The following is a 15026-nucleotide window of genomic DNA, read 5'->3' on the forward strand; positions in this document are numbered from 1 at the left end:
CGTACACTAGTTTGTGTCGTCGTACACTAGTTTGTGTAGTTGTAGGTGTTACCTTGTAGTGCTGGTGCATGCAGAAGCGGCACACTTTGGTCTTGATGTCTTTGCTGACATGTTTGGAGGACGGCAGGAATCCACATTTAGGCTAAAAACAAAAACATACAGAAAAAGAGCAGCTGAGTAACACACACGCACACACTGAGTCAAACTCATGTGATTTGTTGTTTTAACTTAGTTTGTCTGAGTGAGAGTGATTCACAGGCAAAGATTTCTGAACGTCTTCTTAAACCACAGTTTCATTACTAAGATGAAACTAAAATTACAAACAGGCTCAAAAACTCATGACAATAGGATCAAAAATTACTCAACGTAACTTTGTTATTTTTGTGTTTGGTTATTAGGAATAATTGTATTTTCAGTTGAAGAAATAATGTCACAGTGTCACAATACAATTTCAAAATGGGTGAAACAATATCATGCCTTAAAAGAATCTGTGTGTGTACCTTGATCTCAATGCAGAGTGGAGGAGTGTGTGTTGGCTGGTGGAGGACTGGAGATGTCAGGTTGGGCAGACAGAGAGCACAGCCGCTGTAGATGTCCATCACCTTGTCACAGCGCCAGGCTGACACACACACGTACACACACACACACAGTACTCATCTAACTGTCTGCAAGAAAGCGAGTATGCGTTCCCAACACGTGTCTCAGATGTTTCCCACAGAAATGACTAAAAACTGTTTTACCTGGTCTTTGATGTTGAACTTTGATTGACAGCTGTCGCACAAACTCTAGCGGCAGTTTGACCACTTCCTGTAGAGAAAATGAAGACGGTCACTTTAAATCAAGTGCGTGTACAGAACATAGTTCAGTCTCTGCTGCAGGGTCTCTGTGATCAGCTGGATGGTTTATGGGGGTGAGGCTGTACAGAGCCCGCTTTCATGGTGAACTTCTCATCGTGCTTGAATCTAAAATTAGGCACCATCTGACCCGGGGAGTAGTGCTCGTGTGCTAAACCCTCCAGACTCAAACTACACTGGAACTCATTGTTTTAGTGGATTGCAGCTGCTAGAAAACTGTCTGGTGTATCGTCCCGCTCTGATGGGAGTGTTCCAATATGGGTTCTCTTAAAAAGTTAAAACACGCACTTCTGCTCAGTCACTGATGAAACTGCTGATGTGTGTTGCAATTTATGTTTATGGATTTGTTTTGGTATTCTAGTCAATATAGATTTATTACAAACAGGGGTGAGTGTAATGTAAAATAAGAAGGGCAGCATATTCAAAATACTGGAGGAAAATTAATCGTTTGGATTAATTGATTTATCAGTAAAATAGTGAATAGATTAATCGATAGAAAATGAGTCATTAGTAGCAGCCCGAGTCAATTTACCCATCTTGCTTTGACATGCTGTTATTGAATTGTATTTGTTGTTGACGTTTATTTTAGTTTATCACTTGTTTGTTTCGGCTTCAAGAACCCCAACGATTTTATGATTTTACTATTTTACTTGTTTACAGGTCGTAGAGACGGCATGTGTGAGAAACGTTGTATTGGGACACGTGTGGCTCCTGAGAGAGGCAGTTAAATGTAATAAATTGCCTCACGTCACTTGAGGCGGCGTTGGTTTGAGGTTTAATACTAAAAGTTAGAAACGTGTTAGGAGGAGGTGAGGTTACCAGACCTCTGTGGGCCGCTCCTCCGCTCTGGTCAAGGCTACATTAGCCGCTACTAGCATAACCGCGATGATAATTCGGTGCGGCATACTCTTAATGCTTTTGAGTTAAAACTTAGATAAAGACAAAAGTGATAAAAGACAAGATGTAAAAACAACACATAGTGGATGACAAAAGACAGTGTGAACGGTGTCTTACCCCGCTGTGGATGAACTTGTCTCCCAGCAAGCTGCTCATCACGTTGGAGCTAAAATCAACAATGTTCTGGATCTGCCTGAAGGCCTGCTCCACTGTCTGCAGGACGGACACACACACACACACACACACACACACACACACACACAGAGCAAGTTATGACCTGTTCTAAAACTTGACAGACTTGAAACATGTTGACAGAGTACTTATTTGCGTTATTTGTCCTCTGGAAGGCGAATAACTCGGATAAGTACTTTGTCAACATTATCTATTCGTGGTTCAACGGATCATAAAACTCACGGTTCGTATCACGGATCAGAGTCACAGATCGGATCAGCACAAAAGAAAAACAGGGAGCAGATATAACTTTTAGAGATCCCCGACTACTGGGTTTTTTGCCGCCGATACTAATCGTCGATCATCGCTGATGATATTGTTGTTTGATTATGACGGCTGGTCTCCAAGATAACCCCAAAAAATCCTTTTAACCTTTTTTAAATATGAAGTCTGTGTAAACCATCAAAAGTCTTTGTTATAGTCACATATAGTGTTTTTATTTCTCATAAAAAAAACATAAAAAATTCAAATGATTTAGAAATAAAAGATTGTATTTTAATGGATTAAAACAAATCATGTCATCAGTATTTTAATGATGCGTTATAGTCTGCTTAGAGTAAACAGCTCATAATTCATCTAATATCTATTTATGTTGTGAAAACATCTCCTTCAAACAACTGGATTCATTCAAGTGTCTCACCAACTCTACATTTTGTGAGAATCATGAGATCGCTTGCGTCTGTGCGTGAACGAGTGCATCTCTGTGTCCGTCCACGGCTAATTTAAACCGGAGAGTGTTCGTCACTTTACTGAGAGCATCTTTCTTGTTATTATCCGTCTTCACCAAACCAAACGTCGACATGCGATTGTGGATAACCAGCCTCGACTCTCCTTCAGAGACATGATTCGGACCGTTAACTGCATCAGAGTGTTAACAACAACTCTAGCTCTACTTTCTGCTCCTGTGTTCAAAATCAATCAGCTTCAAAGTGATGGCAGCTGATGGAGCAGCTGAGAGAATGTTGGGGTTGGGCAGGGCTCCACTTTAGTTTACATTTGTATCAGGGACTGTGCCTTTCAAACGTTTAATCTGAGCACTGAGCAGGATGTAAGATCTACTGCCGCTCCACTGACGATAAACAAAGCTGTGACTAAATGGAGCTCTGAGTCTTTATACTGAACTAAGTTTCTATTGTAGCCACACTAACAGGTATGAGCTCATCTCGTCAGACAGTAGAGGACAATCAGGTGCTGCTGGGAATCTATGATTTTATTCATCTTATATTTTGTGTTTACCAACACGACACATTTCAATGAATCAGCCAGTTGTGAAATGAGAGCTCACACCTAGCCCTGACTGATCGTTCCAATCAGGTTTTATTCAAGATTTGATTTACTTTGTAGAAGAAAAAAAAAAAAAAGAATGGAGCTGCAGACGGGTGGAAGATGACGGATTGTCTGTTTTGAAGTGAGAGCTGGAGGTAAGTGTATGTGGGTCAGTCACATCTAATATACCTCTCCAAATAATAGGTAAAACAAGCTCATTAATGTTTATAATGGACCTTTTCACAGCATCGACCCCCTCAAACTGAACATGAATGACAATCTGCTGTAAAACTTTGGGATTATAAAAGATTTAACTCTGTAAAGTCTGTCAGAAAGAATAACAAGCACACGTTGACTAAAAGATTCACACAGCTTTCTCTCTCACCTTTTACTGTGCAGTAACTTGGTCCAGGCTTTAGCTTCACAAAACACCTGAGAGACACACACAGACTCATATTTACCTGCGGTGGGTTTTCTGAGTCCTCGGCCGGATACTTGAGCAGGCGTAGAACTCTGGAAAGCTGCGAGAACAGAAGCGGAGCTCAGTTAGGACCAGTGGAGCCTCATTTAAACACAGGACTAACCTGAACTACTCAGCAGGATCATCTCCAAGAGATTCATGAGGCGGGTTCATATACTGATACAGTAAATTCACTGCAAATTAGGATCATGCGTCAACTTCTGGTTGTGAAAAGTGAAGCCAATGCAGAAGTGCCTTCAACTTGCATTCTCTCTAATGTCCATCAGGGGGCTACTCCTCTGGTTGTATAGAAGTCTATGAGAAAATGACTCTACTTCTCTCTTGATTTATTACCTCAGTAAACATTGTAAACATGAGTTTATGGTCTCAATCTCTAGTTTCAAGTCTTCTTCAATACAGCATGATGTTCATTTAGTACATTATGGTCCATTTAGGGTAAAATAGACCATAAAGCAGGGGATGCTTTAGGGCGGGGCTACACAGTGATTGACAGGTCTCTACTACGCTGTGGTCTGTGTTTTTGCCTCAGAACGTTCGCAGTGTGTTTTCACTTAATTAAAGTTAATAGTAACCTTTTGGTCTCCTAAAAATGTCTGATTGAGCGTTTGGATGTACTTAGCTCCACCCTCTTGAGTCACTTCTGGTTAAAATGACGAACTCAAGGATTCAAACCCGCTGTCCACAAACGGTGACTACGTCTGCTTCTCACAGTCTGTGGTTGGAATAAGTGTCTGATTGTCTGAAGTGCTTTTCAAACACAACACAATGTACGATTAACTGTAACAATACATGACAGTGACTACTTCCATAGGCATTAGGGTGTGTTTGAGTAAAGAACATCCATATACCTGGGATTATAACTTAAGTAGTGAGTATCTACCACATAGCTCAGAGGAATCAGTTTCTGCAGGAAACCAGACGATGTAATGAGCACTGCAGTGACCTGGTTACAGTGAAAGTGACATTTACACACTAGGTCGCTCATCAAATTCCTTAACGTCTTAATTATTCTAAGTGTATTGTTGACACACTTTGTTGTGGGACGGATGCTGTAGTGAGAGTTTTTCCTTTTATCTCAAATGTGTCTAAATTTTACAGTCAAATGTTCAATGGTGGAAACCGGAATAACACTCATGACTATAATAATAGTAAAGAACATCCTTTACAAATGGAGTTATGTACACTTCCACAGATGGTCACTGGTTGTGTGAAAGGTGCGTCTGTGATCTCTTCATCATTCACAGCCTGTCACATTCCTCTCTTACATAATCACACCTGATGAGTCAGAGGTGTAGTTAGGATTGGGCAACAACGGTGATTCATGCCAGCAATCGTTAGTTAGCTTATGTTGTCATCTCTTGTTTTATTTGACCATTGTGGTTACAAATGGATGAATATTTTAAATGTCATGTGTTTAATATGCTGGACTAGCCGAACACAGATGGTTCCGTTTGGTTATTTTAACCGTAACAGTTTCACCATTGATTTACCAGGCGATGTTATCCATATTGTCCACCACACATCATATCTATTTATATTTATATCTCCTCGTCTCCATTGAGAGTTTTACTCATACTGAGGCATTCAATGTTACAAATGGAACAAATATACATATCAAATCAACTTTTCGGGTGCAAACTTCAATGTTTCAAGCGACATCTTTCACAAAATGATGAATTTGTAAAAAGCAAAGACAATATCTGAGAATAAGCACACTGAAACTTAGATTGCAATGTGACACAAACTGCTTTAATGCGGTTTAAGGTTGATTTACTCTTCAAGGTTATTCCTCTGTAAAAAGTCGTGATAACATCAACAATGAAAAGAATGCAGTCAAACATATGGTAATACCGATAAGAATATGTATCCAATATCAATATATGACATACCTGCAAACTTAAAACTCATCTATTTAAATCTGCTTTTAACCCGTTATGTCAGTTATGTATGTTTTTATTTTTGGTGTTGTTCCTTACTGTTATGATGTCATCTATTTTGTTCTTATTGTCATTACTTCGATTGTTTGTTTCTACCATGTAAAGTGTCTTTGAGTACCTTTTAAAGCGCTATACAAACAATTATTATTATACAAATATATATACAAATTATTATTATTATTAATATTAAGAGTATCGGGACTAAATGTTAGATCATTTCAGAGTACGATCACTACATTTTAAGTCAGTCTAAGAGCCACAATGGATTATTTCCCAGTAAGACAATGTAAACAATCAAAAGCTTTGACAGCACGCGAGCTGATCATCTCAGTGCTGTGACGTCATACCCTCACAACACGTCACCGGTTGCTCAATAACAACTTGACCAGACCTGCAGGTCCCGTTGGGCAGTAAAGTGACAGTGTGGGAAACCATAGGAGGATGCTAACGGCTAACATTAGCTCCTCCAGCAGCCAGTTAGGATCACAGCTAGTTGTTTGCTAGCAAGCCGGCTAAGCTAGCAACCACATGCTAATAATGCTACCGATGATAGCTACATAAAGTCCTGACAGTTGTCATTTAACACCAGTCAGTTATGAACACATATCTCAGATAATCACGACAGTAACACCCAGCAGAAGTATATTTAACGTGTCACGCGGGCGGTGCGTGTCCTCTTAACGCTTCTTTTTTTCTTCTTCTTCTTCTGCTTTAGCTCAAACTTGGATTAGCTTCACGTTAGCTTAGCTTTACTTCACCTGTACGTGTGAGACCACCAGGCTCTTGTTTCCCTCTCCGTGATACTTCCAGTCGTTCTCGTCCATTTTGTCCAGTTCCATCACACCAACGACGACAAAGACTGTGAGTTCCCGTTAACGGCCAGAAAAAGTAACACGAGACGTCACAGAAACATACAAGTACGGTGACTGGTGCTACTGGCTGCTAGCAATAATTCAGAAGTACTTCAGTACCAACTGACTTCTTCTTCTGCTGCTGCTGCTGCCCAGGCTGACGTTCCCGACAAACATACTTCCGATTAGGCCTTCAAAATAAAGGTCAAAAAGGTTGGACAAACAGATCGTAATGTTATGAGTCTTAATTTAACCGCTAAAAATAATAATATTTTGAGAATAGTTTTTAAAGAAAAATCGTAACTTTATGAGAAAAACGTAGCATAACAAAAACAGTATTAATTTTAAGTAATTTTACAAGATTATATAGTTAAAGTTTAAAAATGTAAAGTAAAAAAAGTACATGATATGCAAATAAACTCAATGTTTTACCAGCACAAAGTCACAATATTATGACACTAAGTCATAGTTTAATAAGAAAGTCAAGACTTATGAGGCAAAAGTCAGATAACAAGCACAAAGTTGTAATTTTGTGAGAACAAGTCATAAGAAAAGGTTATGTTACAATAATAAAGTTGTAATCTTACAGTAAAACTCATTATATTTGAGATATTGTGATATTATGAGAAAAAAATTATACTACGAGGATATACTGTATATTCTAATATCACGTAAAGGGAAGTAATATTTTATGAGAAAAAGTCTAACATTGAGATAAAAAATATTGACTACTTTATCGTAATATTTTTTTATATTTACGTAATATTATGACTTATGTTCACTTCTTTATTAAAAGACAAATAAGCACCAATTTAAGAATCAGAAAACCTCAGTCACCTCATGCATCTTGTAATGACACCACTGAATCATTGTACTATCTCTTTAGTTGAGCTTTTGTTTTTTAGCCGTTTCCGCTTGTGTTCTCGTTAACTCTGTCCAGCTTGATTGGCCGTTTGATTGACAAGTTGATGGACCGCTCCCTTTGACGAGCTATCCACTGATGCCCCGCCTACTCCGCTGTGATTGGACAAGTGGAGATCGGTCGGGGACAAAAACTTAATTTAGAATGACTTTAGGATCCAGAAGTGGAAACGTACAGGAAGTCACGTGCTTTATGACTAATGCCTACATTTAAATGAGAAAGACGAGAACATCCCTCAGCAGCAAAGGAAAAGTACAGTTTTGGGGGAAATAGCATAAGTATCTGATAGCAGTCCGGTTAAATAAGTAGTCCTACATTTATTTCTGAAGTACTAGTAAAAGTTGTAGGTACTTTATTCTTAACTTCATCTTTAATTCAGAGGGAAATATTGTAGTTTTTACTCAACTACATTTGTTTGACAGCTTTGGTTACTATTTAAAACATATGATGAGCCGATATAATATCATTGTTATAGATCTAACTTCCCAACAATATTAAAATTCCAGTTCCCGTTAAAATAAATATAACACAGGATTAAAACATGTGATATCTACGTATATCAGATGTGAGACGACTCTGTATTGGAGATATTAATCTTTGTAGGAAGCAGACAAACAGACTTTGCTAAAGTAAACAGTAGTGGAGGAAGTACTCAGTTCATTTACTCAAGTACAAGTAGCAGTACAACTGTATAAAATACTACACTACAAATAAAGAAAGTCCTGCATTCAAAATGTAAAAGTGCAGAAGTATTTGCAAAAGTACAAACATAATGCAGAATGACTGCAGCTGTCACTGTTATACTACGATGTAGTTGTATTATTATTAATATTAATATGTAAGCTGTTGTCGTTGGTAAAGGTGGAGCTATTTGTAAGTACTTCATGTACTTTTTCTAGTTTAATCTGTAACAACAGACCACATTTTACACTCATATGTTTTGTGTAAAATCTTGATTTGAAAAGTAAAGTAATTAAAGTGGAGTAAAAAGTGCAGTTTTACTCTGTAATGTAGTAGAGTAGAAGTATAAAGTAGCATAAAAGTGAATAAGCATGTACCTCAAGATTTATGGTTGTTTGTCTTCCGTCAAGATTTTGACTTAAAATATGATTTAGTCAAAACAGAACGCAAACTCTTAATTTACTCCATTTGACTGAGTGATGGATTCATTTAATTTACAAATATATATTTTATAATTCGTCTCACAGATTTTATGTGTGAAAAAGTAAAAGTGATTTCTCACGTAGCTTTTATCCGACATCAAACACAATCTGACTGTTAATAGTGTGATTGTATTTATTCAGTTGTCCAACGCAGTAATTCTACAGACCTCGTCAGTCTTACCTGGTAATGAATCAATAATGTATATTATAATTGCAGTTGGTTATTACTTAAATACATTTAATGAACCTTTGAACAAACTGGGATCTTAACTTCAAGAGCTTATTTTTGACGCTTCGAGTCACAGCGGTGGAGACTTGAGTCATGAGACTGTTTTAACTTTAACATCGAAACATGTTTCCAAAAGTTCTTGTCGTTGTATTTTTAGAGGTCTCACCTCTCACTGCTCTCATGCTGATGCTTCGTGAATGTTTTTCCTGCCTCAGAAACCACACAGTTATTTATAAATGAAAATGTTTTAATACGTAGAAAAACAACAAGAAAGACGGCACACACACACACACACACACACACACACTATACATAATGGATCCTACAGAAAAAAGAGGACGTGTGATTTCTACCGGGGACCTTGAAGCCTCGCACTCTCTTCTTGTCGGCTCCAGTGAAGTGATCCGGGCTGAGGAATCTCCCTGTGACGCTGCGCTCTGAGGAAACAGGCTGCACATCAAAGTCTGTTCTTGTGACATCAGGCTCTGTGTCTCTTTGTTTGAGCTTCACAAACAGCAGCGATCAGTCCATCCCCCCGATGTCATGTTGTTTGTACGACTGAGAGACCAGACTCCCTGCAGAGGAACACAGACACTATTTACACAATATTCTCTTGAAGATTAACTGTGAATCCTCAAATGAAAAACTAAATTTGAATAAATCTCAAATCTCAAATAAACAGCCAGATAGCGGTAGCTAGTTAAAGCCAAGTGACAAGCACTGGAAGAAGGGTGGAATCATGTGTACTCCTCTGTCTCTAGATAGTCAGTCAAATGTCTGATCCACAGAGGAATGTCGTACTCACCAGTCCGCTTTAAACACTTTATCTTTTTAACATTTCATTCACTAATTCATTCGAATCACTTCCACTGTTAAAGCTACTGTTCATAAAACTCGATACTTCCTGCTTTTAATGTGAAAGATCTGTGCAGGAAGTGTTGGTTTCATTGAGAGAAGAGATTATATTAAAGGAATAGTTCAACATTTTGGGAACTAGACTTCTTCTCTTTTCTGAGACGTTCAGATGGAAATCAATCACGTCTGTGTTACAGCAGGACGGGGTTAGCCTAGCTTAGCATAAATGACAAACAACAGCCTCCTGAAGTCTTGTCGTCTAAGTGACGTTGCCAGGTTTGGTACCACTGTGCAGAGACTGGCTTGTATCTGGCTACTGTATCTGTTTTGTCCTACAATATAAAATACTTGAGTAAATACCCCACTAACGGATTCTGAAGCTTTTAAGTGTCTTAAAAAAGGCAGTTGCTGACAAGTGAAGAACACTAGTCCTGTCATGTGACCGTATTGTTTTACTTCTGCCAATTGCATTGACCCTTAAAAAATACATGAAAGTGGTGTTCATTTGTGAAGATGAACAAAACGTGTAAATATCATAAACGTGTTTTGCCACAAGCTTATTTTTAACTAAAATCCAAGAGAAAAATCCCCTTTTTTTTTGACGCTGCACAGAAGCAGAGTCAAGACCTCCAGCACGACTCCAACAAAACCACAAACTTTTCATTTTGTGTAACAGATTCATATCGATCTTCTCGTCTCACTTTCACAAAGAAAGCAAACAAGATGATTTTCCAAAATGTGGAACTATTCCTTTAAGAACAATTTACATTGCATGTTTTGTCTTCAGATTTCTCAAGTGGCTTCGTAACGTAACGTTAGAGAACTAAACGTCTAATCTGATACGGACAGACCAGTGTTGTGTTGATATGAGTTAGTCTTATTATTAATAATGTAGTCCTCTTCATAATAACCCATTACTCTTGTATACTTGACATATGCTGTACATATATATATACTGCACATCTGCATGTAGGATGAGTTCTGTCTCTCTCTCTCTCTCTTTCTCTCTCTCACACACACACACACACACACACACACACGACAAGCCCAGGGAGCGAGGTGGGTGGGAGTGGGAGCAGGAGGGTCAAAGGCCAAGCAGGAAGTGGATGTAGACGAGCCAGCTAGCCCGCGGTGGGAAACAAGCTTCACCATCGCACCGTTAGCCACGTCAACACCCGTCTGCCAACTACAGTCCAACTTCACCAAAGTTTTAAAATGATGAGGAATGAGTCAGAGCGAGGCTGAGGTCAGCAGAGGTCATAAAGCCACAGTCTGAGGATCCTCATCACACCTCATGTATTTGTCTTGTTTGATATTTGAGTAGACACGTCCTGCATGTCTGATGAAGACATTTGTAAAGCCGCCTGCAGAGTTTCAGTCTCGCTCTTTGGGAAAAGCATTGAGCCCAAAAGCTGAACTGTGAGCTATAATTTGAGCATGACAAAGGAACTAGAAGAAACATCTGCAGCTGGAAGGGTTGCCCGGTTTTTATCACTGTAATTACGTAACTTCCAAGGATGGAATGCATCTCCGGCAGTGCAGTGCTTCTCTATCTCTGTATCTGAGCTGGTGTCTTTGTTTGAGTACACGCGGTAGCCTTCAGCACACAAACACACAGCCCACACATTAAAGGGTTCACACAAGGTAGATTTCAGAGAGAATTCAAAGTATTCCAAAATGAATCAAAACGTCTCAGTGACTGCAGGGCGTCTACTTCCAGGAAAAAGAAGAAATAAAACGAAATAGTGGAAAACATAACATTTATCTTGTAGATTGTACGATTGAGAACAAATGTATTCATCATTACTTTCCCTTTAACATGATGATGAAATCAAAACCAGTGTTTAAAAATAAAACACAATCTAAACTATGAGAATATAACATTTTAGCTCCATCCCACCGATCCCTGTAACCACATTGTGTAGCTCATCATGTCCTCATTACACAACACAGGAACGTTCCTCTCGTGAAACAGAACAGTCAAAGATGTTCATCGTTGTGTTTTTGAAGAATGAGCTCCGGACTAATAACGGGACAAGATGCCGTTTAATGAAACACGGGTCTGATACTCGGTGCTGATTGTGTGTTCTGACCTCCAGACTGTGGCTTTACATCATGTTGATGCAGGTCTGCGTCAGTGAGCTGTGTGGTTGGTTGGTTGGGGGGGGGGGGGGTGCAGCAGTACAGGGAGACAGGCTGGTAAGGTGTCAGTCAGACGGAGCACAGCTCACAGACCGAGCAGCAGCAGCAGCATGGCCGGTGGCGTTCTTACCTGAGGCCAGGCCCCCCTCTGCCCTGCCCTTCATCCCTCCTCCTCCTCCTGGGCCAGAGCTGCCCAGGGCCTCCGTGGGGAAGGAGGGCCGTTCGCCCCTGTAGGGCTTGGGCCTGAAGGCGAAGTCTTTGTCTTTACCTTTGGAGCCTTTGGGCCGGCCGGCTGTCTTCTTTTTGGACTTGCCGTCCCCCTTCACTCCCAGTAGAGGGTGCACCTCTGAGGGGAGGGAACGAAGAATCTGATTAGGATTTGTTTCGGGATAAATTCTGTACTTGTACTAAAATTGGCTCACACTGTAAATTCATCATAATGTACATTTTCACTATGGTTGGGCAATTATATTGGCAACACATTGCTAAGTGAGAGCCGCTTCTCAGCGGGCAAAAAACTGTGTGACGGGACGGCATGTTGTCACATCTGACTCTGTGAATTAAGGATTTATTTTGACCAAACCACAGTCGGTGAATGTTGGAACAGTGGAAGAACAAACTACGGTGGTTTTGTTGAGTTTTATTTTGTTTCTGTCGAGTTTGCATGAAGTGTGTTTTACGATGAGTTAACAAGGCAAAGAAGCCAGCCTTAGTTTGGTGAAAGAGAGAAACCTGAAGGTTTACGGTTGAATATTTCTGTTTAATAGGGGGAATATGTTTAAGAAGCTTATTTCTGCTATAATCCAAAATCCAAAGAAAAACATTGGCTATTTGTAGAGGGAACCAGTGTGATGCTGACTTCAGTAAATGGCCTACTAAAGTACATCCCTCCTGCAGCATCTTATTGCAACTCCTGTGTGTATTAGTTGTTGCGTTGCTCTCTCACCGTCACTGGGCACCCCCTGCAGTTCGATGGTGGTGGTGCGAGCCTTCTTCTTGGCCGGGCCTCCTTCAGACGAAGGCTGCCGCTGCTTCTTGTCGCCGCCGGTCAACGCGTCCTCCGGGGCAGCGGTCTGGACCGTGGAGTCCGGCGGGGGGCCGAAGGGGTTTTCCTCTGGATCCTCCACCTCGGGGGCGATGGGCAGGTACAGCAGCGCCTTATAGTCCTCCAGCTCCTCATCGCTGCTCGACACAAAACACAGACAAGAACACGATCAGCACCAAGTTTCAGTTACGACACTTGAGACTAAAAGGTTTTGATGGTTCAGGGTTTAGATCAGGGTGACGTGGATCCGATCAGATCTAGTGTAGTAATCTGGATCGTTTCTCACCTGCTGCAAAAAGCAACTATGGGGTCAACGGTGGTGACGTCCACCTCCTCATCCTCTGCAGCGTCGGCACCTGTAACACGAGAACCAGTTACACCAGTAAGACCAGTACGTCTGACATGAAACCAGGGATGTCGCATTCTCATGGGGTAAATGCAGATTGTTTTGGATTTAACAGGAAACGAATCAACGAAAGTGAGAATTTGGATTGCAACAAAAATAATGTATCTTAACCCTAACCAGGTGAAAGCTAAATGTTTTCCCAAAGATTTTATTTGTATTTGTTTTGCAGAGATGTTTCACCTCCATCCACGGGTTTATTTAATGTTTGACGCTGTGAGTAACTCTTCAAAGTCCTCTATGCATTGCATTGTGGGACAGAATAAAACCCTGCGTGCGTTATCTACCTGTCTGCTCGGGTTCACTCTTGTCTTCGTCCTCGATGTCGAACTCGGACTCTCGCTCCTCGTACTCCACGTTCTCGTCCAGCTCTTTGAAGTCCGGAGCGAAAGCGCTCCAGTTTTCCTGCAGACAAAACCAACCAGTCGCACGTCGATCACACCGTCACACAGATTTTACATCTTATATTCTGAGTGTCAGAGACAGCATCATCCATCTGTGACAAAGTTCATTCATGTACATCCAGCCTTTATTGTCTACGTACCACTTGGTTCTGAGCCCAGATGGACACCACTCCACTGGAGATGGAGGCGATAATCGGACGGACAGGATGCCACTGGAGGGAGGTCAAAGGTCAGATTTGGGTAAATGATCTGATTGTAAACAACACAGTTTCTCAAATAACTGAAAATACATAGACGTGAAGTGTTGCGTCATTGTTTAAATCTCGACGCAGTTTATTCTAAATATGTTACATCCTTACAGCCACATCCAGCAGCAGCTCTCCTCTGGTTCCGTGGAGGATCTTCACCAGGTTGCCGATGCTCTTCTCCCAGATGTAGAGGGCGTGCTGCCTGGCTGAACCGGCCACGATGTACTCGCCGTCACCAGAGAAACAGCAGCGCTTCCACGGAGTCCTGAACACGGAAAACACAGGAAACAGGACATGAACGAAAGGAGATCAGAGGAAAAGTTGGACACAGCACTACGGAATGTAACACAACAGCTTGACATCTTTTTCTCGGACCATTTTTCACGCAAACAGCTGACAAACTCAGGCGGCAACCTCCGGTTCTACAGAGTGAAGCCAATGTGGAAGCGTCTTAAAGTTGCATTCTCTCTAGTGTCCATCAGGGGGCGACTCCTCTGGTTGTATAGAAGTCTATGATAAAATGACTCTACTTCTCTCTTGATTTATTACCTCAGTAAACATTGTAAACATGAGTTTATGGTCTCAATCTCTAGTTTCAAGTCTTCTTCAATACAGCATGATGTTCATTCAGTAAATTATGGTCCATTTAGAGTCAAACAGACCATAAAGCAGGGTATGCTTTAGGGCGGGGCTTACTGTGATTGACATGTCGCTGCCGCTACCAAAAACGTATACGGCATTCCAAATATGGTCACTTCTGTTCATTAGTTGCAAAAACAACAACATGGAATCCAAGATGGTGATGGCGAAATCACCGAACTCAAGGCTTCAAAACATCAGTCCACAAACCAATGGATGACGTCATGATGACTACACCTACAGTCTACGGTCAAACTGAAAGAAAGCTCTGCAATGCTCAAGTCAACATACCTGTTTACCAGGTCCTGCAGTTTCTGCATGGGCTCAGGCTCACCGTCTCGGCCACAGGTCAGTATCTCCCGGCCATCGTACACCCTGATGATCCGGTCTGCTGTGTTTATGAGGAAGCAACTGCGCAGAAAAGAGGAGAGGTGAACAAGAGAAAGAGTGAGGAGGAGG

The 15026-nt window shown here is 40.8% G+C and overlaps 2 protein-coding genes across 5 annotated transcripts in view; both read right to left on the reverse strand.

Annotated features, from left to right (window-relative positions):
• Positions 1-6667, reverse strand: part of ippk (inositol 1,3,4,5,6-pentakisphosphate 2-kinase) — a 14956-nt gene extending 8289 nt beyond the window's left edge. For both annotated transcript variants that reach the window (XM_031860461.1, XM_031860368.1), the window contains exons 1-6: positions 6425-6667; positions 3710-3769; positions 1869-1964; positions 741-807; positions 501-619; positions 53-142 (exon numbers count right to left, since the gene is read on the reverse strand). In XM_031860461.1, the coding sequence (XP_031716321.1) occupies positions 53-142; positions 501-619; positions 741-807; positions 1869-1964; positions 3710-3769; positions 6425-6505 (513 nt within the window). In that variant the 5' untranslated portion in view covers positions 6506-6667. The remainder of the gene's footprint in view (positions 1-52; positions 143-500; positions 620-740; positions 808-1868; positions 1965-3709; positions 3770-6424) is intronic.
• Positions 6668-7586: 919 nt separating this feature from the next.
• The window catches only part of rbbp5 (retinoblastoma binding protein 5), a 10904-nt gene continuing 3464 nt past the window's right edge, over positions 7587-15026 (reverse strand). For 2 of the 3 annotated variants that reach the window (XM_031852419.1, XM_031852429.1), the window contains 8 exons: positions 14859-14978; positions 14040-14193; positions 13821-13892; positions 13564-13681; positions 13160-13229; positions 12775-13010; positions 11959-12174; positions 7588-9406 (listed from right to left, as the gene is read on the reverse strand). In XM_031852419.1, coding sequence (XP_031708279.1) covers positions 9354-9406; positions 11959-12174; positions 12775-13010; positions 13160-13229; positions 13564-13681; positions 13821-13892; positions 14040-14193; positions 14859-14978 — 1039 coding nt within the window. In that variant the 3' untranslated portion in view covers positions 7588-9353. Of the gene's footprint in view, positions 9407-11958; positions 12175-12774; positions 13011-13159; positions 13230-13563; positions 13682-13820; positions 13893-14039; positions 14194-14858; positions 14979-15026 lie in introns of all 3 variants that reach the window. The other variant, XM_031852436.1, reaches the window with a different exon arrangement.

The sequence above is a fragment of the Anarrhichthys ocellatus genome, unplaced genomic scaffold (assembly GCF_004355925.1).
Source record: "Anarrhichthys ocellatus isolate YVR2014 unplaced genomic scaffold, GSC_Weel_1.0 scaffold1, whole genome shotgun sequence".
Lineage (NCBI taxonomy): Eukaryota > Metazoa > Chordata > Actinopteri > Perciformes > Anarhichadidae > Anarrhichthys > Anarrhichthys ocellatus.